This window comes from Crocodylus siamensis, chromosome 10 (genome assembly GCF_052110815.1).
Source record: "Crocodylus siamensis isolate JL-2025a chromosome 10, ASM5211081v1, whole genome shotgun sequence".
NCBI lineage: Eukaryota > Metazoa > Chordata > Crocodylia > Crocodylidae > Crocodylus > Crocodylus siamensis.
Genome location: NC_143404.1, coordinates 685,063 through 705,063, shown reverse-complemented (window position 1 = coordinate 705,063; position 20,001 = coordinate 685,063). Strand labels below are relative to the sequence as shown.

The 20,001-nt window shown below is 60.4% G+C and overlaps 4 protein-coding genes across 7 annotated transcripts; 1 reads left to right on the top strand and 3 right to left on the bottom strand.

The window, feature by feature from the left end:
• Positions 1-115: 115 nt before the first annotated feature.
• KIAA1191 (KIAA1191 ortholog) lies at positions 116-9,455 on the bottom strand. Its single transcript, XM_090064971.1, has 8 exons — positions 9,370-9,455; positions 8,752-8,832; positions 7,332-7,522; positions 5,869-5,995; positions 4,465-4,589; positions 2,573-2,682; positions 2,079-2,227; positions 116-1,581 (listed from the first exon to the last, which is right to left on the bottom strand). The coding sequence occupies exons 2-8, from the start codon at positions 8,777-8,779 to the stop codon at positions 1,373-1,375; spliced, it is 939 nt and encodes a 312-aa protein (XP_089921097.1). The 5' UTR covers positions 8,780-8,832; positions 9,370-9,455; the 3' UTR covers positions 116-1,372.
• A 2,017-nt stretch (positions 9,456-11,472) lies between these two features.
• On the bottom strand, positions 11,473-13,760 carry NOP16 (NOP16 nucleolar protein). Its single transcript, XM_090064972.1, has 5 exons — positions 13,599-13,760; positions 13,299-13,413; positions 12,647-12,716; positions 12,219-12,325; positions 11,473-11,914 (listed from the first exon to the last, which is right to left on the bottom strand). Exons 1-5 carry the CDS (start codon positions 13,703-13,705, stop codon positions 11,771-11,773), a joined length of 543 nt encoding a protein of 180 aa, XP_089921098.1. The 5' UTR covers positions 13,706-13,760; the 3' UTR covers positions 11,473-11,770.
• A 68-nt stretch (positions 13,761-13,828) lies between these two features.
• HIGD2A (HIG1 hypoxia inducible domain family member 2A) lies at positions 13,829-14,837 on the top strand. The gene is made up of 2 exons (XM_090064973.1): positions 13,829-14,037; positions 14,606-14,837. Exons 1-2 carry the CDS (start codon positions 13,920-13,922, stop codon positions 14,824-14,826), a joined length of 339 nt encoding a protein of 112 aa, XP_089921099.1. The 5' UTR covers positions 13,829-13,919; the 3' UTR covers positions 14,827-14,837.
• A 1,380-nt stretch (positions 14,838-16,217) lies between these two features.
• CLTB (clathrin light chain B) lies at positions 16,218-19,972 on the bottom strand. Of its 4 annotated transcripts, none has more exons than XM_090064714.1 (6): positions 19,602-19,972; positions 19,428-19,474; positions 18,884-19,001; positions 18,647-18,758; positions 18,235-18,288; positions 16,218-17,828 (listed from the first exon to the last, which is right to left on the bottom strand). In XM_090064714.1, exons 1-6 carry the CDS (start codon positions 19,741-19,743, stop codon positions 17,657-17,659), a joined length of 645 nt encoding a protein of 214 aa, XP_089920840.1. In that variant the 5' UTR covers positions 19,744-19,972; the 3' UTR covers positions 16,218-17,656. The 4 variants fall into 4 exon arrangements, with proteins under 4 accessions (XP_089920840.1, XP_089920838.1, XP_089920841.1 ...); XM_090064712.1 differs by having other exon boundaries at positions 18,884-19,019; positions 19,602-19,958; XM_090064715.1 differs by lacking the exon at positions 18,235-18,288 and having other exon boundaries at positions 18,884-19,019; positions 19,602-19,898.
• Between the last annotated feature and the right edge of the window lie 29 nt (positions 19,973-20,001).

Below are 20,001 nucleotides of genomic sequence, written 5' to 3'. Positions count from 1 at the left end.
CCCTGCACACTACACTGCTGGGACCCTCCCCACTGTGGCAGGGGCCTGGCAGCTGCTCCAACTTCCCCAGGTACAAGGTGGGCCCCAACCAGCATTACACAACCTGCCAGGCACCTCGTCACAAGCGTCTTTATTCTCTTACAACAAACCCAATGGAGGCACATTAAAGAGACGCAAGTACAGACAGCACAAATAAATTAATGCCAGCCTGAGGGCTCGAGCAACAGGGATGAGACGAGCAGTGGCCATGACAGTGTGCCCGAGTGCGGGGGCTACCACTGCTACACTGCCCAAGGTGAAGTGGCCCGGCAGCAGGGTTGCCTTGTGCAGGGGTAGCTCAGGTTGGACAGGCTGTGCTACCCCTCAAGCGCAGAGGGATGCTGGGCCTCACCCACTGACGGGGCTTAAAACCAGATGGGCCAGGACAGGGCTGCCACTGCACTGCTGTAGCAGGGGGCCAGGCCTGCACCCCACCATCACTTGCTCACTCAGGGAATGCAAGAGCCATGAGACCCAAGAGGCAGCACTGAGCACCCTCCTGTGTCCAGGCAGGTGTAGGAATGGTTGAAGGGTCCCTTCCTACCTCCACTGGTGGAGTGTTCCCCATGCACATTTAAAAACCAAAAACAAGGAAAGTCTAAAACCCCAGCAAACAGGGCTCAGCTCAGGCCTTCTCCAGGTCTCTCCACCCGTCAGCAGCATCTGCCAATAGAAGGCAGCACACCGCCGACCTGCCACAGCCCCTGCCTATTTACAGGAGGCTACTCGGAACATTCCCAAAACCCCCACGCTGTTTAGTTTCAGTGACACCCATTCCAGGCCCCCCTGGAAAAACCAAGCCCTCTGACAGCAATGTGGTGCTCTCTTCCCATGCCCAACTGTTACCCCTTGAAGAGAACCCCACGGAGAAGCAAGTGCTGGCTGGAAAACCCCCTACAGCCCCCATGTAGGGAGGAAACTGCTGGCTTCCCTCCAGGATCCTGAAAGGGGAACTGCTGTGTGTTGCCCAGGTCTTGATCCCAACTCCAGCCCCAGGCCCCACCTATGTGCCAGCGGAAGCTGTGGTCCTTGTCAGGAGGCAGCAAGCCTAGGCGAGAAGGCCAACGCAGTCCAAGCAGAGGTGCACAAGTCCAAAGCCTCCCACCAGGTGTGGTTTTGGGGGGTAGGGAGGGAGTGTGCATCTCCCTGGGGTCCCGTGCTCTATGGAGAAGCAGGGCACCAATGCAAAGTGCAGAGGATCTCCGGATTTAGTGCCGAAACAGAAGCTTTCTCTAGAAAGGAAACAGATTTGGGATTTGCCCCTGGAGAGCAGGGGCTGCTGCTTCCCCAGGGCCAAGCTGGAAGGACACTGCAGTTCGGTGATCCTGTGCACCTAGAAGCCTGTGGGCGTGAGCACATTCATGTCCCGCGGCTTTAAGTTGTGCGGCCGAGGGGGCTGTTTCTTCCCTTCCAGGGCTGGGATGTCCATCTTGGGTGGCTTGAAGGTAACTGGGTCCTCTGCCTTGCGAGTGGCCTGGGCACGGATCAGCTCCATTGGGGACGGCTTTTGGGCACCCTTGTACGGCTGGACAGTGAAGCCCCCTAAGGGAAGACATGACAGCTGGTAAAAGGCATGGCGCTTGGACACCAGCCAGCCCACCTCGGACAGACCGCAGCTCCCGTCCCGTGTACCAGGCAGCCTCCCACACTGCCCCGGGGTCAGGTACCTCACCAGCAGGAACAGTACTGCAGGAGCAGAACAGAGTACCTGCCATGAACTCAAGTTTGACAGGCTACACCCGAGCCAGGCACTGGTAGCCAACAGCTTCCAGTGCCCTGGTCACTGCTGTAGATGCTCCCAGCCTGGCTGGAAATTGTTCTCAGCCACCTGGTAAAGTCTGGGGACCTGGGAGGGACAGCCTGGACACCCCAAGTTCAGCAGGGGCTCAGACCTCAGTGGACAGCTGGTAACAAGCCACAGGAGGGAGGCAGGAAGCCAAGCTCTGAAGCCAGCCTAAGCCTCTGTGCCCGCCCCAGCTCACGCTCTCCTCTGCTTTCCAGCAGTTTTGGAAAGGGGAGGCCCCCTGAGAGTGGTGTACCTGGGTCACAGCTGGGCTTCTGCACAGACTTGGGTCCAAAGAAGCTCCATTTCTCAGCAGCTGCACGGTCTCGGTCACCCCCAGCGGGATCCATGGAGACAAAGTCTGGGCCAGGGATGGCGGTGGAGGGGGCCTGGCTAAACCAGCCTCTGAAGGAAGAGCAGCATTCAGGCACATGGAACAGAGAAGGCTTGTGCTGACACAGCTGGCCAGAAGCTGGCATCAAGCTGCCACTCTGCTTCAGGGCATCTCCTCCCACCTGTTGCTCCCTACCCATGTCCCCCCCACCCAAGTTTGCACAACACATTCCAGCAGCTCCAGGCAAACAGAACTGGGAGCGCTGGGTTCTCTACAGGGTCCCCACAAAAGGCCCAGGCCTCTACCCAGGTGAGGAAACATCCTCATGCCAGGCAAGAGGCGGACTGGGAGCAGCTCCAGCCTAACAGGAGTGCTCCCTTGCTTAGAGGGCATAGGCCACCCCATGGGACACGTACCGGTTCTTGTGCTTGGGGGAGCAATGGGGAGTGTTGCTGGGAGAGGACTGCGTGGAGGAAGCTTGACAGTCATCTCTGGCAGCTGCCCCTCCGCTCTGCACCTTCAGCTTCTGTCGGGGGGCCAGGAGAAAAACAAGGGCAGCATGAGGTTTAGATGGAGAAGCCACAGCCAGGCAGAAGTACCAGTCAATTCATTCACACCCTGCTTCCCCCTCCAGCCCCCACCTACAGCCACCACACTGAGCATCACCCCCAAGGCTGGAACCAAGGGTGACAGACCCTGTTCACCAGGGCCTGTTGTGCACCCGGACCAGTCTTGGCACCAGTGCCCCAGGTCGAACTGAGCACCAGTGCCCCAGCCTGACCTGAGCTCAGTTACCTAGAGCATTTCAGGGATAAGATGGAAGCTGGGGCTAACAGCCACGTCAAAAACATGGCTTTAGCATGGTCAGGCCACTGGCACCGGCTCAGGGAGGCCGCAGTGCAGCAGGGCTGTCTAGAATTGCTCAGAACCCCCAGCCCTTCGGGCTTCAGGCACTTGCCCCCCCCACACACACTCTAAACCTGCCTTTAGGGGGGCTGGAGCTGCTGAAGAACAGCTAGCCATGTCCCCAGGAAGGGTCTAAGGGCTTCCTTGGACCCTGAGCTGCTGGAATGCAATTTGCCAAGGAGCCACAGCACTGTCCCCTTTACTCCAGTGCAAAGTGCAGTCCCACACCCATAGGGGAGCTCACTGTCCCGCCCCAGCAAACAGGGAAGAGCAGGGCCACCAGGGAGGGCTGTGACCCAAGTCCTGGGCCATCCCTTGCTGCCACGGCAGCCAATTCAACAAAGCCAACAGCTGGGCAGTTTTGGTGGAAGAGCTGAAGCCAATCTCCTCCGTCCTGTTTTAAAACCAAAGCTGCCCACCGCCCTCTGGACTCTTAGTGCAGCCGAGCAGAACAAGAGTCTGCCGTGTTCCACCTTCTGGGCTGAGCCAAGACCTCTGGGCACTGCTGGCAGGAGGGAGAGGGACTCCGGGGCAGGGTGGTCATGCGGTCAGCAAGAAAGCATCATCCTGAGAGGCCAGCAAGGCCCCTGCCACGCTCTGCATCAGCCATGTGGCACAGATGCCACCCAAGCAGTTCTGATTCCCAGATGCTGCTGGTTGCAACCAGCTGCCCGCATCCTGCCTGAGACCAGGGGCACTGAACCACCACGAGAGCCAAGCCAGGGCAGAAGCAGTGACCTTCGACTCATTTCAGCAAGACAAGTTACACAAGGCCTGTCAGCTAGCAAGTAAGCTGATTGAACTGAGCTTATGTCGTTTTAATCCAAGCTTCTTGGGTGCTTTATGTGGTAGTGAGTGCTTAAAAACTAACTCCCTCCACACCCAGAATAGAGCAGGAGCCTTGGTGAGGGGGTTTGAGCCTGGGGAGATACTGGCTCCCTCCCTGGAGAAGGCATTCATAATGGGTAGGAGAAAGAGGCCAGAGCGGCCCTACCACTTCTCGAGGAGTCGAGAACCAAAAGCAGGCTTCCCTTGTGCTGCAGAGCAAGGTCACTGTCCCCACTCAGTACTGGGAAGGGAGGGGGGACAGAGGACTCGCAACTAGCAGCAGCTATGTAAAACAACAGAACTGTTGTAGACCCCCAGGAAGCCCTGGAGGATGCCACCTTGGGAAGGCCACAGAATGTAGCCCCAGTGCCCACAGCACTGGCAGAGACGAGACAGGCTACTTGAGCAGAGAGCTGACAATGGAGCGCTACTGGGCATGACCAGAGGACCAGGCTCCACGCAGTGCTGCAAGCCCTTCCCAGTTTCCACATGCAAATGGGGCCCAGCACTGGGCCAGATGGATCATGCGTGAGCTATGGGAACGCCGGGGCAGCGAGGAAGCCTGGTGCCTTACATGAAGCGCCTCGGCCACGCGGTGGTACTTGGTCTCCTCTGCTGTGAGGCCCTTGTGGGGAGTGTATCCAGCATCAGTCAGCCCTGCCTGCTGCTCAAAGCGCTGCATGCTCTCCTGAGTCTGCTCTAGAACGGACGAAACAACACATTCACACATGGCCGCACGGCCTCAGAGAAGCAGCACGAGGGCAGCAAGAGCCATCCCAGCACCACGGCTTCTGCCCTCCATGCCCGAACGTTGCAGCGTCACCACCTGCTGCCTCCACGCTGAACAGGGCACAAGACACCCACATCGCCCGAGTTCTTATCACAACAGACACCAACAACCAGATGGCCCCAAAAAAAAAAAAAAAAAAATCACAGCCCCCTGAAATAACAGCCCCAGAAAAGTCAGACCGGGCTTCGAATTCCCTTCCAGGGACCCCAGCTATTAAAGTACCTGCTGAGAACAAACCCAGTTTACACCAGTGACTGGGTGAACTCTCCTGGAACAGACACACCACGTACTTGAAGACAGTTCTTCCCTGGCTTATAAGGGGGAAGAGGTTGGCTGAGTACACCGGCCTCCCTTCCTGGCAGACAAAGCTTCTAACATTGCAGCCGCTGGGGTGTGTTAAGACTCCCAGGTGCGATTTCATCCTCACAGAAGCTGCTCTCTGCCACCACCTGTGTCAGCCTGGTCAGATACTCTGCCATGCTCATGTTCTAGGGCATCAGGTTTCTGACAAGACTTCAAGTGCTCTTCAGGGAGCTTCCTGATACCAAGACCCATGGGATGGGGTGCCAAGCATTCTGCCTCCAGCATCAGAGACAGGAGGTGGCATGGGCAGGTCAGCACAGCTCTGGGCCTGGCTCAGTGCAGACACCAATGCTAATGCTGCAGAGCTCTCCCAGGGGGCTTCAACACCCCCCCACCCCATGACAACCACAGCTGCCAACAAACATGCAACTGTCTGCAAGCACCACATGCAGACTCCAGTAGCTGGATGGATTGGCATTCCCAATCTCACTGGTTCCACCTAGAGCCAGGCTGACAGATCAGCAAACACGGTCAGGGGGCTGGTGTTCCCAGCTGGGCAGCCACAAGACAACCACTGCAGCCCAGGATGCACATGAAGGCTTGCTTCTCCACTCCTCCCTCTCCACTCCATGCCCAACCCACTGCAGTGGGGGAGTCAGATTTCTGCCTCCAACCCCTGATTGAGGGTGGGTTCTTGCCTAAGTCTATTAATACCTCCCACAGCCTTGGGAGTCCATCACATTAACAAACCATGCAGTTAAGTCTATGTGACACCAGCCAAAAAGCCCCTGCTCACACAGGCAGCAGAGCTGTGCAACATAAACCCAGTGCTCACCCCCACCCCACCACCCTGTGCTCGCCTACTAGGGACTGAAGAGCTCTTACTTGTAATGAGAGAATTCATGATGATGTAAGTGGCCTTGGCCTTCACCACAGGGGCCTTGTTCACACTCTCAGTAGAAGATGAAGGGGTTAGGACAGGTGGGTAGCTGTTAGTCTCCCCTTCCTCAACCTGCGCAGAGTAAGTGGGGTAGAGCGAGACAGAAGGGAGGAAGTTAGCTCTGGAGTGCAACCCCCTTCCCACCATCCTGATTAGGAGCTGCCCTGCAGCCATTACAGTCACACATGCAAGGAAGCCAAGAGCTGCAAGTTGTGGCTTGGGCTGCAGTTGTAGACACACTGACATGCTTATAACAGGAGCCCACAGCTTGCTTTACACAATAAAACCAGCTCCTCAAGATGCCAGTCTCAATAGAAATAGGCACATAAAAGGATACCAGCACAGACTCCTTCCTACCTCCTAACCGAGGGCAGCAGACAGGCCCCCCACCACCCCTGGGGAAGGGTTTCCTCCTGAGGGGCACCTCTTCAGGGACTGTGCCAGGGCTAGTCAAGCAGCACCAACCCAAACTGGCACCAGGGCTAAGCTCAGAGCACCCCAGTCCTGCCACTGCCCCTGCCCCTACTCCAGTAACTTGCCTTGTTAGGTCCTGAGCTGAACCACAGCTCTACCATTTTAAGCCACAGTCTAGTGACTGGGTCTGCTGAATTCTCGCTGGTTAACTCAGGAAACAGGAGCCCTTTGGAACAGATACCCAGGTATCCCTTCGTTCGGCTCCTTCCAGAGCCGCATGCTTGTTCCTGCTACAATTAATTGCTCAAAACATCTACTCAAAATGTCCCTGGAAGTGACCGTCAGCCAGGGTAGCAGATGTCTGGGCACTTATTCCAGACTAGAGAGCAATTTGGGCCAGTTTAGTTAACCCCGAAACTGGTGCAAGCTGCAACCTGTGCCCAAGTCAGAGCGTTCAGAGAGCCTCATGCACTGGTTAAACATTGAAGTGTGGGGGCTTCGGTTCACGTTGCTTGGACAGCCCTTGCTGAGGAGGAGCCTTTTTGAACCATAGTGAAGCCTTTCAAAAGGACATGGGCATGCTCAGACTGCAGCTGCCTTGAAAAGGCAAACAAATCCCTGCCCAAGGCACAGGCAGAAGTGTCAGCTCTGGTGGCAAACTGCAGCTGCTGTTTAGAGAAAGCCATTTGCTAGTGTCTGGCGTTTACAAGCAAGTGCTAGGACTGGCATCAAAGGCCTCAATTCCTTGCCAGCATCACGCCGAGCTCTGGCAAGGTCACCGCCTTGCTCGCTCTTCACCCATCTCCCAGACTGGAATTCAGTTCCTAACCTCTCCTGGCTATTTTAATAGGCTGCAAGCATCTAGCATTCACCCACTTCGGCAGCTCAGTTTTAGACAGGAGCTGGACACTCAGCTCCAAAGAGCTCCTATTTTTTCCCCCAGAGAGTCCAGCTGCCCCCTCCCTAGCAGCTCCTCACCCACTCGAGAGCATACCTGTGACAGCTCCTGGTACTTGCGCTCTGGGATGACTGGCTGTTTCCACAGGACATTGGAGCCCATATCTGAAGGGGGAGGAGTCATCGGTGCCGTGTCCTCCAGGGCATCATCATAACTGAACGCCCGCCGGTGCATGCCGATTGGCAGGGACATCTTTCCTAGAAGCCCTCCAGAGCTGTGCTCAATAGCTAAGGACAGAGAGGGCAGCTTTCACAAGGGAACATGCCTGGGACATTTCACACACCAACTCGGTAGGAACACTTGTTCTTGCAGCCTCTCACTGCAGCAACATCTCCCATAACACCACGTGCCTCGTGAAGGACCTACAGAACCGAGAGCATCTGCAACCAAGAGACTGTTACCAGGGAAATGTAAATCACAAGGAAAGTCTCCTGTGGATGCCAAGTCATCCTTAGTGCAAGTTACAGGTCTCTTGTTCTTAATTTGCTGTCCCAGGGCAGTCTCATCAGAAAGCTGCAGAAGCTCCTGGGAACTCTGTGCCCCTTTGCAAGATGCCAGAAGATATTTTGGACTAGCCTCACTCCAACCAGAGAAGGGAGATTTCGGTCCTATGAGCACAAGACAACCGCAACTGCTTTGCATCCAGTTCGAGGTGCCAAAAGCCAACAGAAGCAACAATGCTTCCAGCAGTTACGATTTAGCTCCCGATCTACAGAGTTCTCCAACAGCTACCAAAAATCCTGCCACTAAACAGGAGCCCCAAGTCTCACTTGGGACAGAGAAGCAGGGTATCCCCACACAACAGCACAGGAGCTCACACAGGAAGATAACACTAGTGCACTGGCAGCCAGGTGACAGCTCTCAGCTTCTGGTGGCAGCACTGTCAGTCACACTGCCGAGACTTGGGAGCCCACTCCCCATCCAGGAGAGAAGCCCTGTCACGAGTCTATAACTGCTTTACACCCCCACAAGAGCAGCCGAGCAGACAAGCCCAGTGCACACGCAAGTGCCAATAAAAGTAGGTGTTATTCTTGCACACGAGTAAGGAGAAGCCAACACTGGGTGTTTTAGTCATCAGGCCACACTCAGTCCTCCTGGCAGTGCTCAGGGCTGTGGCAGAGTCAGGCCCCTCTGCCCAGGCTGCTCTTGAGGCAGGTCCCAGGGAGGGCTCTGCCCCCGAGTGCCCATGGGCCATGCTCTGCCACCTCCTCCTAGGTCTGGGAATCTCTCCAGAGCCAGTCGGTATGACCAGCCAACGTGGACAACAACCATCACTTGACTGTGGCTTACCAGGCTGCAGGAACAGGCAATTGCCAATTAGCACAGTTTGAACCCCAAGAGCACAAAAGTGGAGCCCACAAGGCGTCAAGCATCCCATCTAGGGCAGGGATGGGGACAGCCCGGGCCAACCCACATGCCACCGCGGACACCAGCTGCGCCAAGGCCAGAACATTACCGGGAACGTCGGGCCGCCGGGCCGCCATGGCCACGGGCCGGACACTGCTCCACGAGAAGTCCTACCACGACACGGCGTCACCTGGGAAGGCAAAGAGCATTGGCAGAGATGGGACACACCCCAGCGTCAGCGTGCGCCCCTAGAGCTTGCTGCAGCACGCGGACCCCTGGCGCCCAAGCCCCCCCAGGCACGCCAGCCGGTAGCTCCCCCTTGCTTCTCCGCCAGGGACAAAGATGGCAGTGATGTGACCGCAGCAGTGCCTGCCCGGGAACCTCCTATGAGTCCTTGCACAGCTGGCGGGGGAGGTGGAGATATGACATCACAGATGGTGCTCAGCACTAGGCTCCTAAGGCTCTGGAGCACGCCAGCGACCAGGATGTGGCTCTGGCACAACAAAGGGGGGTACATGTTGTCACCGGGCCCCCCAGTGGAAACCTCCTGTGGGGGTCCTACTGGGGATATGACGTCACCGGCATGACATCACAAGCCCGATGCTCCGATCCAAGAGTCCGGAGCACACCAGCACAGCGAGGGGGATATGACGTCATCGACATGACAACACGAGCACGGCGCGGCGGAAGGACATCAACAGGCGCCGGGCGGGGACACCACACCTACCGGGCCGGGGGAGCTGCGGGGCAGCGGGACACCACAGCCGCCATGGACCCGCGTCCGCTGCGCCTGCCCGCGCCGGAAGGGGCGGGGCGGCTTCTGTGGAGGCGGAAGTCTCGCGGGGCATCCACGTACCGCGAGACGTGGAGGGTGCTGGGACCTGTAGTCCGGGCGGGGGCGCAGACTTCGGTCAGACACGAGGGCTGGACGGGACCAGCCCCAGGAGGTCGCTGAGAAAGCAGCTGCTTGCTGGGAAAGCAAACAGGACAGCGCGGGGGTCCCAGGCTGCAAACGAGGGTCGCAGGTGGGCCAGCGCCCACCACCCCCTGGACGCCAACCAGGGAAACTGCTGCAGGGGAGGGGCGGGCAGACAGGCCTGCACTCGCTCCCCGGTGGTGCTGCCCGACAAGCAGGTGCTCGGCCCCGCTACAAGCTGGGGGAGACGGATGGGCCTCGGGGCAGGGGTGTTCAGACTCGCCCCTTCCCTACTGCCCTGGCACCAGGACCCGAAGCCGCCCTTATGGGAAATCTGCCCCACGCAGGCACGAGGCACGTGTCGGGGGCTGGCAGAGGGTACTGCGGGGCAGACAGCAGAGCTCAGCTCAGGCAGCTCAACCCCATGTCCCAAAAGGATTTGGGATTCCTTGAATCCCCAGTCCTCTGTTGCACCAAGCACCTGCCCGGCTTAGCTGGGATCTGGGCACTCTCAGCCCACAAGGAAGGGGCTGCACCGTGCGACCAGTGACACGACCAAGGGAGCTGGGCGCTGCCATCCCCCACCTGCCACTCTGGGTTCCTCCTAGGAGCACGATGCCCTGAGCTTGACCAAAGTGAGCAGGGAGCTGGCCCTGCACACCCTCGGCGGCTAGCAGGAGCTCTTCATCCTGCCCATGACCACCACCCACACCAGGCTGCTCACAGCCACCAGCGCCCTCCCCATCAAGCACCTGCTGGCCTAGCTGCTCTCCCAGCTCTGAAGCACAGAGGGCCCCAGGGTCAGACTGGGGCTGCAGGACTCCTGCCCATAAGGCTGCCAACCCAGGCCCGGGCACAAGGACCAAGATTGCTTGATTTGCACAGTCAGGGTCAAAGCCCCCTATCCCATGGTGCTAAGTGAAAACAGGTGCTGTCATGTGCTCCATCCCTGCAGCTCCACACCCAGTCTGCAGGCAGCACCCACCCATCTGGTAGATTTCTGTGCCACTGAGGCCCTGGGGTGCCTGTCTCCCATGCATGCACTGCTCACACCCCTACATCGCCTGGACTGCTGCAGGGCAGGGGATGGGACTGGCCTTCAGCATTGAGGATGATGGGGCAGAGACAGGTGGAGGGGTTTTCATCTCAGTCATTCCACTGGTCAGCAGGGCCTGCGAGGCTTCTCTGGCCCAGCAATGAGGGTGCACCCCCCTAACAGGCAAAGGGAGAATCCTCCCCAGAGATGCCAGCTGCACAACCTGATTCCCCAGCTCCTCGCCTATCACCCATGCATGAGGCCAGGCTGCCCCAGCAAGCCCAGCCTAGGTGTTCAAGGCTCCAGCTGATGACAACCTGGTGATTCAGCTGCCAAACAAGAATCAGCTCCCAGCAGCCAGCATGTGCCAGGAAGAAGGCTATTTATGCGCCCACTCACCTGCTAACTACCGTGAGCCTGATTAAATGGCCAGTGCTAATTCAGAGGACATGTGCTGGGCTAGGCAGTTGCTCTGCTCCCAGCTTCTTCCCCACGTGGCATTAGGGCAGTAACCAGGCTTCTGGGAAGGCTGCAGCATTAACTGGATGCAGGCTGGGCAGCTGGAAGCTCTTGCCATGCGGCAGTTGGAGCCAGGGGCTCCTCAGCAGGCCAGTCTATGATGCTTGGCCAGTCTGTGACACTGAGCCTTTTGCACTACATCCTGTCTAAATAAAAGACACTGCCTCTCTTGACCTTTGCTCATGTTCTGTGCAATGAAGGAGGAAGGGCCTTGTCACCTGAAAGGGGGAAGGGGTCAGCAGCTCCCTGTCCGTCTCCTCTATCCTAGGCTGCAGAAGCAGGGAGAGCAGCAAGTCCTCTAAACCCCACCTTCTGGGCTGCAAGAAACCCCGTGCCCCTCACTGCAGCAGCCATGCTGGTTTGGGAAAGCTGCTTTTATTGGAACATGAAGAGCACAGCTATTGTCCTCTCTGCATGGGTAGCTACAGCCCAAAGGCCTGCAGCACCGAGCCAGCTACTTGCTTTAGTGCACACTTGTTCCTGCTGAATGGGGATTCTTCCTGTCTTCCAGTAGCTTCCTCAAATTCAGAGCCTAGGTTCCCAAAAACCTGCAGTTGGTGGATGGCCACAGGAAGCCCACACACAGGCCCAGGGAGGTGCCACACTGGTTCTTGGAGCAGAACTGGCTTGTTTCTGACTGGGCAGGAACAGGAGCTGTCACTGCTGATCCATCTTGTCCTGCAGCAGGGATGCCACAAACGCCTGGAATTCCTCAGGGTAGAATCGCTTGTAGACTGCAATCTTCCTCTTGATCTGCTTGGGGGTGTCCTGGTAATAGTTCTGCTCATCCCGAGCCATCGCCTGGGTCAGAGGGAAGCAGGAGGCCATCAAAGCCACTGCTGCCTGGGACCAGGGAGAGCAAACCCGCCAGAAAAGCCCATGCCCTGTGAGCAAGCACTGAGCCAGGCCAGCCACAGGGCTGCCTGCACACCCATTCCCCAGGCATGGTTGAGTTCTGTGCCTCCGAGTCAGCAGGTGACTGGGCTACAGACCAGGAAGGACTGGCCAGGCTGAGGAGCAGCAGCCGCTCTCACAGGCTCTCGGGGAATTCGTGGGGTGTTCAGTGCCTGCCTTTCCCCCATCCCACTACGCTCCACAGACCCACCTTGTAGTTCTCGCCGTGGTTGCGTATCATGTGCTGCACGTAGTCAATGAGGTCCTTGGAAAGCGTCTGTGACTTCTTCTCAGGGAGGCTAGCCTCATGCTCCAGCTCTGCATAGCACCCGCATACAGTGAGGCAGGGCGCCGTGCCAAGCCAGGCCGCCCAGTGCCCAAGGCCAGTGGAACCTGGAGACTGAGCCACAGCCCTGGGGAACCAGGATGGCAGCTCTGCTCCTTCTACCCCTCCTGCCCCGCACGTGTCCCTTCCCTTCCCTTCTCAGCCTGGCCAGCTCCTGCACTCACGTACAAGAGCGGGCAGGGATGTGGGGACACGGGGGAGGTTTCATGCAAAAGAGTCTGCCCGAGCCCAGAGCTGGCCACGGGCTGCAAGCAGTCATCACAGGAAGCATCCCAGAGCGAGGCAGCACCTACCGTTCAGCACATATGGTTTCCGCACGACTAGCTTCCCTCCCTCTTGTCCGTCAACCTCCATGTCTGTCGGCTACATTGAATGAGAGAGGAGGCGGCTCAAGGTGGCTCCATCCAAGCAGGGCCTGTGCGTTTACACACAGCTTTGGAGGCTGCTTGTCCCCAGACCAAGGATAGCAGCTTTGGGTGGGGAACCTCCCGTGGCCAGGGCGAGCCTGGCACCAGGCAGACACAGCCCAAGCTCAGGGTCTGACCCAAGACAAACCTGTGCCAACCCCATAAACCCAGGGCAATACTTGATCAGCATATCCTTGGCCTAGCAGCTTTCCAGGCTGCTGGAGCAGCACTTCACGTGGCCCAGCCCAGGCCCCAGGCAAAGCTGGCACCTCCCAGCCGTCACCCTCACACTCCAGCCACCCCTCAGCGCACTCCCGCCCTGAGCGCTTGCTATGCAAGGCCCCCACAGACCGGGCCTTGGAGGCAGATCCTGCCACCCGCTCCACGCCCTGCAGCAAAGTCAGGACTGTTCCCTGCCACCAAGTTCTCCAGCCTCGCCGTGCCGGGTTTTCACCGGCTCCCCCAGCGACAGCATCGCCTCCCGGCGGGGAGCCCCCCCACATCCAGCCAGCCCTCCCCTGTCCTCAGGCAGGCTTACCCACTGCCCCCTCTTCCAGATGGGCACGGCCTTGTTGGGGTCGGCTGCCAGGCCCATCTCGGCCAGGTTCTGCGACACGGACTTGCTCCTGTCCCAGGCATGGCGGATCTGGGCGCTGCGGGGAGAGCGGAGGGGGGAGAGGATTGAGGGGGAGGATGGGGACAGGCTCGTCGCCCCAGGAGCTGCCACCCCCCAGCAGGTGAGAGCAGAGACCGCCCCAGTGCCGGGGGCTGCAAAGGACCGCAGAGCCCCCCTGGCCCGGGGGGTGCGAGCCAAGTCCCCCCCCAACCCGGGCCGCACCACTGGACGCGGGGCGCGGCGCGCTGGCGGGCGGCGCGGTGCAGCCGCTTGCGGTTCACGCTGTAGCCGAACTTCTGCCGCCGGGTCTTGCCCTTGGCCTTGGGCATCGCGGCCACCCCAGCACCACCCGCTTCCGGGCCCAGCCGCGGGGCCCGCCGGGAAGTGTCGTCCCGCCCGCGCGCGGGACTACAGGGCCCGTGCTGCACTGCGCCACCCGGAAGCTGCATGGCCTGCTGGGATTGCGAGGAGGGGAAACCCCCGCTTCCGGGTACGGCGCCCGGCGAGAGTTAGGTCACGGTTAGCTTCGTGCAAGCCACGGCCATGGATCCTGGGCGGCCGCCGGTGATCGAGGGCTTCGAGCCCAGCGCCGCGCACCGCTTGGAGGGGTTCTCCGAAAAGTTCATGCGCAAGACGCGCGAGAACCCGCTCGTGCCCATCGGTGAGGGCGGGGGGCCAGAGGTCATGGCTTTGGTGGCGGCCAGGGCTGAGGGGGGCGGGTAGGAGAGAGAGGGCCGGGTTCTCGGAGTGGGGTCAGGGGTCAGACGGAAGTCCCTGGTGGGGGTCAAGGACAAGTCTAGAGAGTCGGAGGGGTCAAGGGTCAGAGGGAAGTCTAGTGTGGGGGAGGGGGCTTGCGGAGTCGGGGGCCAGGGTTGAGGGGTCGGAGAGAAGCCCGGGGTGGGGGTCCAGGGTCAGAGGGAGGTTCAGAGTGGGGGAGGGGAGTCTCGGAGTGGGGGGGGCAGGGTTGGGGGCTTTGAGGGGCCAGGGGCCAGAGAGAAGTCCCAGGGGGATCAAGGGTCAGCGAGAAGTCTAGGGCGGGGAAAGGGGGCCCTCCAAGTGGGGGGCTAGGTAAGAGGGAAGTCCAGGGTGGGGGATGGGGGCTCTTTGGGTGGGGCCCACACTTGGAGGGGGCTGGGGGTCAGAGAGCAGTCCAGAGTGGAGCGGGGGGCAGCCTGGGGTGAGGGGGCAGCTCTGGCCTCCTGCCCACCCACTTCCCGCACTCCCTGCAGGCTGCCTGGCCACCGCAGGGGCTCTGACCTATGGCCTCATCTGCTTCAAGAAGGGCAACAGGCAGCAGTCGCAGCTGATGATGCGGGCCCGGATCCTGGCACAGGGCTTCACCATCGCTGCCCTCATGGTGGGGGTGGTGACCACGGCTCTGAAATCCCGGAAAGGAAGCCAAGCCGTGGGCACCGGGACTGCCCCAGCTGCAGCCAATACACCTCCGTGATTCAACCCCAACCCTGAGCTGTGAGCTTTCTTGCCGCCAGCGGAGCTCGGCCTTTCCAGAGTGGCAGTGTCTCCAGACAGCCTTTCTGCCTACCCTTATTAAAGCGGGCTGGCATCGCCACTTGGGTGGCCAGTGGGCAGCAGGCCATGTGGGAACCCGTGCAGGATCACAGCATACATGAAGGGTTAGAAGGATATTGGAGCAAAACCCTTTGGCCAGGAGGGAACAGCCCTCCTGGCCAATCAGATCCTGTCTGGTGAGCAATTGCATCCTGTGGTGGGCTGTCTGATCTGTTAGGTACCCCCAGTTCCCATTTGAGCTTGAGGTTAGTGCAGTGCAGGTGGAAGCGAGCATCTGGTCCCTCTGCTGCTAAGCAGGAGGGAAACTGCAAAAGGGCCTTAAATTTAAGGATGGATAATGAGAGACCGGGGCCCTGCTCCCACCATGGTCTAGCAGTGCAGATGGGATGTGGCCAATGCGGTTCCCCCTTAGTGCAAATGGGACATCTCCTGAGCTGGGACACACTTACTGTAGAGTTACTAAGGATTGTTATGCAGTAAAAATTCTGCTAGAAACTGGCAGAAAACTTCTCCCCATGGTTCAAGAACTAGACCACACTTCTGCAAATTCGAGTCCCAGAGGGAATAGCCCTGCCTGCATCTGCAGATGCCCCAGGCAATAAAGGCTACGCAGATGCATTAGACCAGGCTTGCTGCTGAGTGGAGGAGCCCCAGAAAAGGGTAGGAGTCTCTTACTGAAAACCCTTCTCTAGCCAGCACTATCAGAGCTCCGAGCTACAATTAATCTCCTCTTCTGTCAGACCTGCTGAGAGGGGAATGTGCGTGTGTGACGGAGTGCGATGTGCTGGTGGGCAAAGGCACAAAGCAAAGGGTAGTGATGCTGCCAGTCAGGTGGGCCCGGTCCTGCCTGGGGCAGTGCCTCTGCATAGCCCTGAAATCTGTGGGTCAGTGGGAAGTTTCCCCCAGAGTCTTGGTGCTGCGCAGAACCAGTGTCCTTTGTCTGGGGAAGGGTGGCTCGGCCCCAGGGGTGGGAGCATCTGGGTTGAGCCAGGAAGAAGCAATATATAATAAACTCTTCTGGGAAGGCACTCGTGTTTCAGCTCTGTCACTCCCCCCGCTCCCAGGGATGGACTGCACCAGCCAGCTGCACCACAGACACCCTTCCAGGCAAGGGGCCACTGTTCCTGTCCAGCCCAGACAGGTGGACAGTGTGCCCCAACCCCCATGAGAGGCCCTGGAGCTGATCAGCTGCTCTGAACCAGCCCCCGCCACACCCATCCCTTGCCAGCAAGCCTGTAGGCTCCTGGCATGGCAGCTGCTTCAGTTGCCCCTCCAGCCCAAATGAGGAAGGAAAGGGCAGCACCTCCCAGGTTTGGAGTTGTCAGTTTATTTGTAACAAGTGGCTTAGACAAAGTCACAGATACCAAAGCTGGGGACGCACAGAACAGCCACAGGCAGAGCCCTCCCCAGAGCCAGGTGTCCCAGGGCAGGCCCTTCTCTCCCAGGTGATAGCAGTAGTCAGGGCTGGCTGGGGAAGCCTGGGGGCTCCTGCTCTCTGCAGGGCCCAAGCAACAGCCACACTGGGGCTTCCCAGAACAGGCTTCCTAGGGCAGAGTGAAGGGGGCTCTGCAAGGGACTGCGAGTGAGGTAGGCCCCACACTCTCTGGCCCCTGGAGCAGCAAAGGGGCAGGCAGAGCTGCTTGGGTTTATGGGCTGCCATCCCCTCCTTCCTGCACCAGCTCAGCCCTGGCTGTGCAAAGCAGCACAGTCCTGCCCTGCTGGGCAGCTCCACACCCAGCCAGCAGCCTCCTGCACCCCAGAGCCAACACCCTACAGAGCTGGCCTGGGTGGGGCTGGAAAGGGTCTCCTAAAAGCAAGGCTCAGCCTGCGTGCTGTGGACTTTGCCCTGAGTTCCCTGCCAGCTGTACCAGCCCTCCCCACCCACCAGGCCCTTGCAGACAGGTGGCCGAGAATGTGCCCAAGAGGTGATATGGTGTCTATGCAGTCCAGCGGGGAGCAGATCTAAGGCTCCTGGACCAGGCCTCAGCACAGGCTGGGATCCCAGGGCTGGGGGCTGAGCCAGAAAGGGCTGGGTCAGACCTACCCAGCACAGAGCCAGCACCTACCCCTGCTACCAGCAAGGAGCTTCACAAGGGGGCCAAAGCCTTGCTGGGAGGAGGAGAGTCAGCCACCCAAGCTCAGGATCCCCTCACAGCAAGTCATTGAGGCAGCTCCATTCAGCCTGGATCCAGAGGGCGGGAAGGTCCTAGTGGGACCCAGAGGACGGGAAGGTCCTAGTGGGACCCAGAGGACAAGCTCCCTGGGGAGGCTCCTCCCTTGCTCTGCTCAGCATCTCCAGCCCCACGCAGCACCAGGCCTCCTGCCCACCCAGCTCCTGCCCCAGGCCTGCACATCCCAATTCCTCATGAGCTGAGCTGGAAGCAGATGGTGATGTCATGCTCCTACCTCTGACATCACAGCCAGCCTGGGCCCAGGCACCGGCTAGGGAGGGGGTACCTGCAACAGGAGCCTGGCACCTGCAACAGGAGGCTGGCAAGGAGGAGCCCCAGCCCAGCCACCTCACCCGCCACCAAGGGAACCACCACGGTAATAAATAAGTGTAAAAAGATCAATGCACCCTTTAAGCAAAGGAAAACCAGGGGGACAGCGACAGCCACCCGCCCGCAGGAGGTGCTCGCGGCAGGAGCAGCACCCCTGCTGGCTACCACGGGCCCCACATGCTGCGCACATCCAGGCAAGCTGGTGGGGGGCCATGCCCCAGCCCTGGCCCCTGCGGCGCTCCGGCTGAGCTAGCGCACCAGGGGCATCTGTTTGAGGGAGATGAGCACGGAGCGCATGCGGGAGACGTCCTTGTTCTGCTTGCTGCTCTTGGGGTTGAAGTCACAGAGCTGTGCTACCTTCTCCCACTCCGTGCCTGGGTCCTCCTCCCTCGACTCCTTCAGGAAGGCTTCCTCCGAGGCCCTGCAGGGATAGGGGGTCACTTGCTGCCTCCCCACTCCCCACAATGCCGTTTCCCCATGCCCCCCATTCACTGTCCCTCGGGGACAGGGAAATGCAGCTGTGCAGGGGGCAAGGGGCTCTGCAGTCTGGTTAAGGGCAGGCTCCTGGCAGGTGCACAAGCCCAGGGTTCCTCTGCCACCCCAGAGACACCCCTCCCCCGAGGAGCGGGCTCTTAATGCAGCACCCATGCAGCTGCCACTTTGCCCCCATCCTCCACACCTTGAGCTCCACTCGCTTCTGGGGACTTCATCGTGGGAGGTGCTGGATGGGCACCCCCAACAGCCCTGCAGATCCCCACACTGGGCAGGGGGAAATCCCCAGCCAGAAGGACAGAGAGAGAGAGAGAGAGAGAGAGGGGAGCACATACACGTAGCCAATCACATCGGCGTCCGGCTGCTGGTAAAATGCTTTGTCAGCAATCCTAGCCCAGGAGCAGCAGACAGAGAGAAGCAGCAGAGCGACAGGCAGGCAGGTTAGACAGACAGAGAGGGCAGGTGTTAGTTACTGGGCACTGCTGGCAGGGTGCACATCCCGCTCCACCAGGCAGAGACACCAGCTACGCCTGGCCCCTGCATGGCAGGCAGCGGGGTCGGGCTGATGCAGGACCGGGGCCCCAGGACGAGGTCTTCCATGGGGAGGGATGCCGGGTCAGCCCCTATTTCTAGACACGGCTCCTCCCTGCTCCAGGAAGGGCCAGAGGACCCTGTACAACTGCTGCCAGCAGCTGCAGCTTGGAGCGTTCCTAGGGGTCCCCACCTCCCCCCTGGCCCCAGCCACACCTGTTGTTAACTCGGTTCTTCTCCATCTGCTCAATCTGCCGCAGGTTCCACTCCTCCAGGTCCTTCTTGGCCCTCTCGCGCCACTCCTGCTCCAGCACCTTGGAGGCAGCGTCTGTGGCCGGAGCAAAAGACGGTCACCGCGGCACAGCCGGCTCTGCCCCAGGAGGAAGGTGGGGGCCGCAGGCTGGGCCCCGTGCTGGCTCCCACACCCTGCGCACGCCCCTTCCCCTTGCTCACCCAGCTCTTGCAGCCGTTGCTTTTGCTCCTCCCTCCACTTGCGCAGGCTCTCGGGCTCCTGGGTCAGCCGGTCGGCCTTGGCGATGGCAGCATAGGCATCCGTGGGGCCATTGGACTCCTGCGGGACACAGCCCCCCTGTCCTGCTGAGTGAGCACAGCCCCACATGGGGTAGACTGCATGCCCCCCCACAAACCAGGGACATTGGGAGGCCCCATCCTGCCCAATGCCCCCCCACTGCAGCGGGCTCTGTGGACAGGTCCTTGCTCCCCCTCCTCCCTCGCTCTTCCCAGCTTGCCTGTGCCCCCCCCAGCAGCCCACACGACCCTCATGGCGGCCCCACCAGGTGCCCACCAAGGGGCTTGGTGACATCACACCCCTGTGATGTCAGAGTCTCACAGGCGCCCCGCCCGTGGGGAGTGCCGGCACCCAGAGGATGACATGGCCCGCGTGGGCGGGCGAGTCAGGGCGAGGCGAGGCTGGAGCCACTCCCTGAGCCCCTGCGATGTCTCCGGCATTCTCCTGCCCGCACAGCGCGGCTCGTACCTGGAAGACGTCGCCGTTGAGCGCGGCCGCCCCGTCCGGCGCCCCGGCTGCACGGGAGGGAAGAGGCGGCGGGTCACGGCGGGCGGAGAGCCCCCAGCCCCGCCCCCGCCCCTTCCCAGGCCCCCCCCGCTGGCAGCTGGGACCGGCCGCCCCGGCCCCAGGTCCGCCGCCCACCGTCCTCTTGCAGCGGCTCCGGGCTGCTCCCGGGCCCGGGGTCGCCCTCGATGCCCGCGATCTCGCTCTCCTGCTGCGCCAGGAAGGCGGCGGCAGGATCCTCCTCGGCCGCGCCCGCAAACAGCCCGAACTCTTCAGCCATGTCTGCGCCGGGCGGGGCGGGGCCGCGCGCTGGCGTCACCGGCGTGACGTCACGGGCGGGGCCAGGGGCGACGTCACAGCGAGGGGCTGCGGCACGCGCGCACCAGCCCCGCCAGCGGCTGCCCAGAGCCTTCGGCCGCTTCCGGAAACCTTCGAGCAGGCGGGCGGTCACGTGGAGCGCTCGGGTGTTTCCGGAAAGCCCCGACCAGCCTTCGGCCGCTTCCGGAAACCTCCCAGCGGCTTCGGGCGGGTGATCACG

Coding starts and splice junctions, on each gene's coding strand:
- HIGD2A (XM_090064973.1), top strand. CDS start 13,920: ATGGATCCTGGGCGGCCGCCGGTGATCGAGGGCTTCGAGCCCAGCGCC. Junction 14,038..14,605: donor GAACCCGCTCGTGCCCATCG/GTGAGGGCGGGG, acceptor CACTCCCTGCAG/GCTGCCTGGCCACCGCAGGG.
- KIAA1191 (XM_090064971.1), bottom strand. CDS start 8,779: ATGGCGGCCCGGCGGCCCGACGTTCCCG. Junction 2,683..4,464: donor GCGTGGCCGAGGCGCTTCAT/GTAAGGCACCAG, acceptor GCCCCCCGACAG/AAGCTGAAGGTGCAGAGCGG. Junction 2,228..2,572: donor TCCCCCAAGCACAAGAACCG/GTACGTGTCCCA, acceptor CTCTTCCTTCAG/AGGCTGGTTTAGCCAGGCCC.
- NOP16 (XM_090064972.1), bottom strand. CDS start 13,705: ATGCCCAAGGCCAAGGGCAAGACCCGGCGGCAGAAGTTCGGCTACAGC. Junction 12,717..13,298: donor TCTGGAAGAGGGGGCAGTGG/GTAAGCCTGCCT, acceptor CATTCAATGTAG/CCGACAGACATGGAGGTTGA. Junction 11,915..12,218: donor ACCACGGCGAGAACTACAAG/GTGGGTCTGTGG, acceptor CCTCTGACCCAG/GCGATGGCTCGGGATGAGCA.
- CLTB (XM_090064712.1), bottom strand. CDS start 19,743: ATGGCTGAAGAGTTCGGGCTGTTTGCGGGCGCGGCCGAGGAGGATCCT. Junction 19,020..19,427: donor TCAACGGCGACGTCTTCCAG/GTACGAGCCGCG, acceptor TCAGCAGGACAG/GGGGGCTGTGTCCCGCAGGA. Junction 18,759..18,883: donor GCAACGGCTGCAAGAGCTGG/GTGAGCAAGGGG, acceptor CTCCGGCCACAG/ACGCTGCCTCCAAGGTGCTG.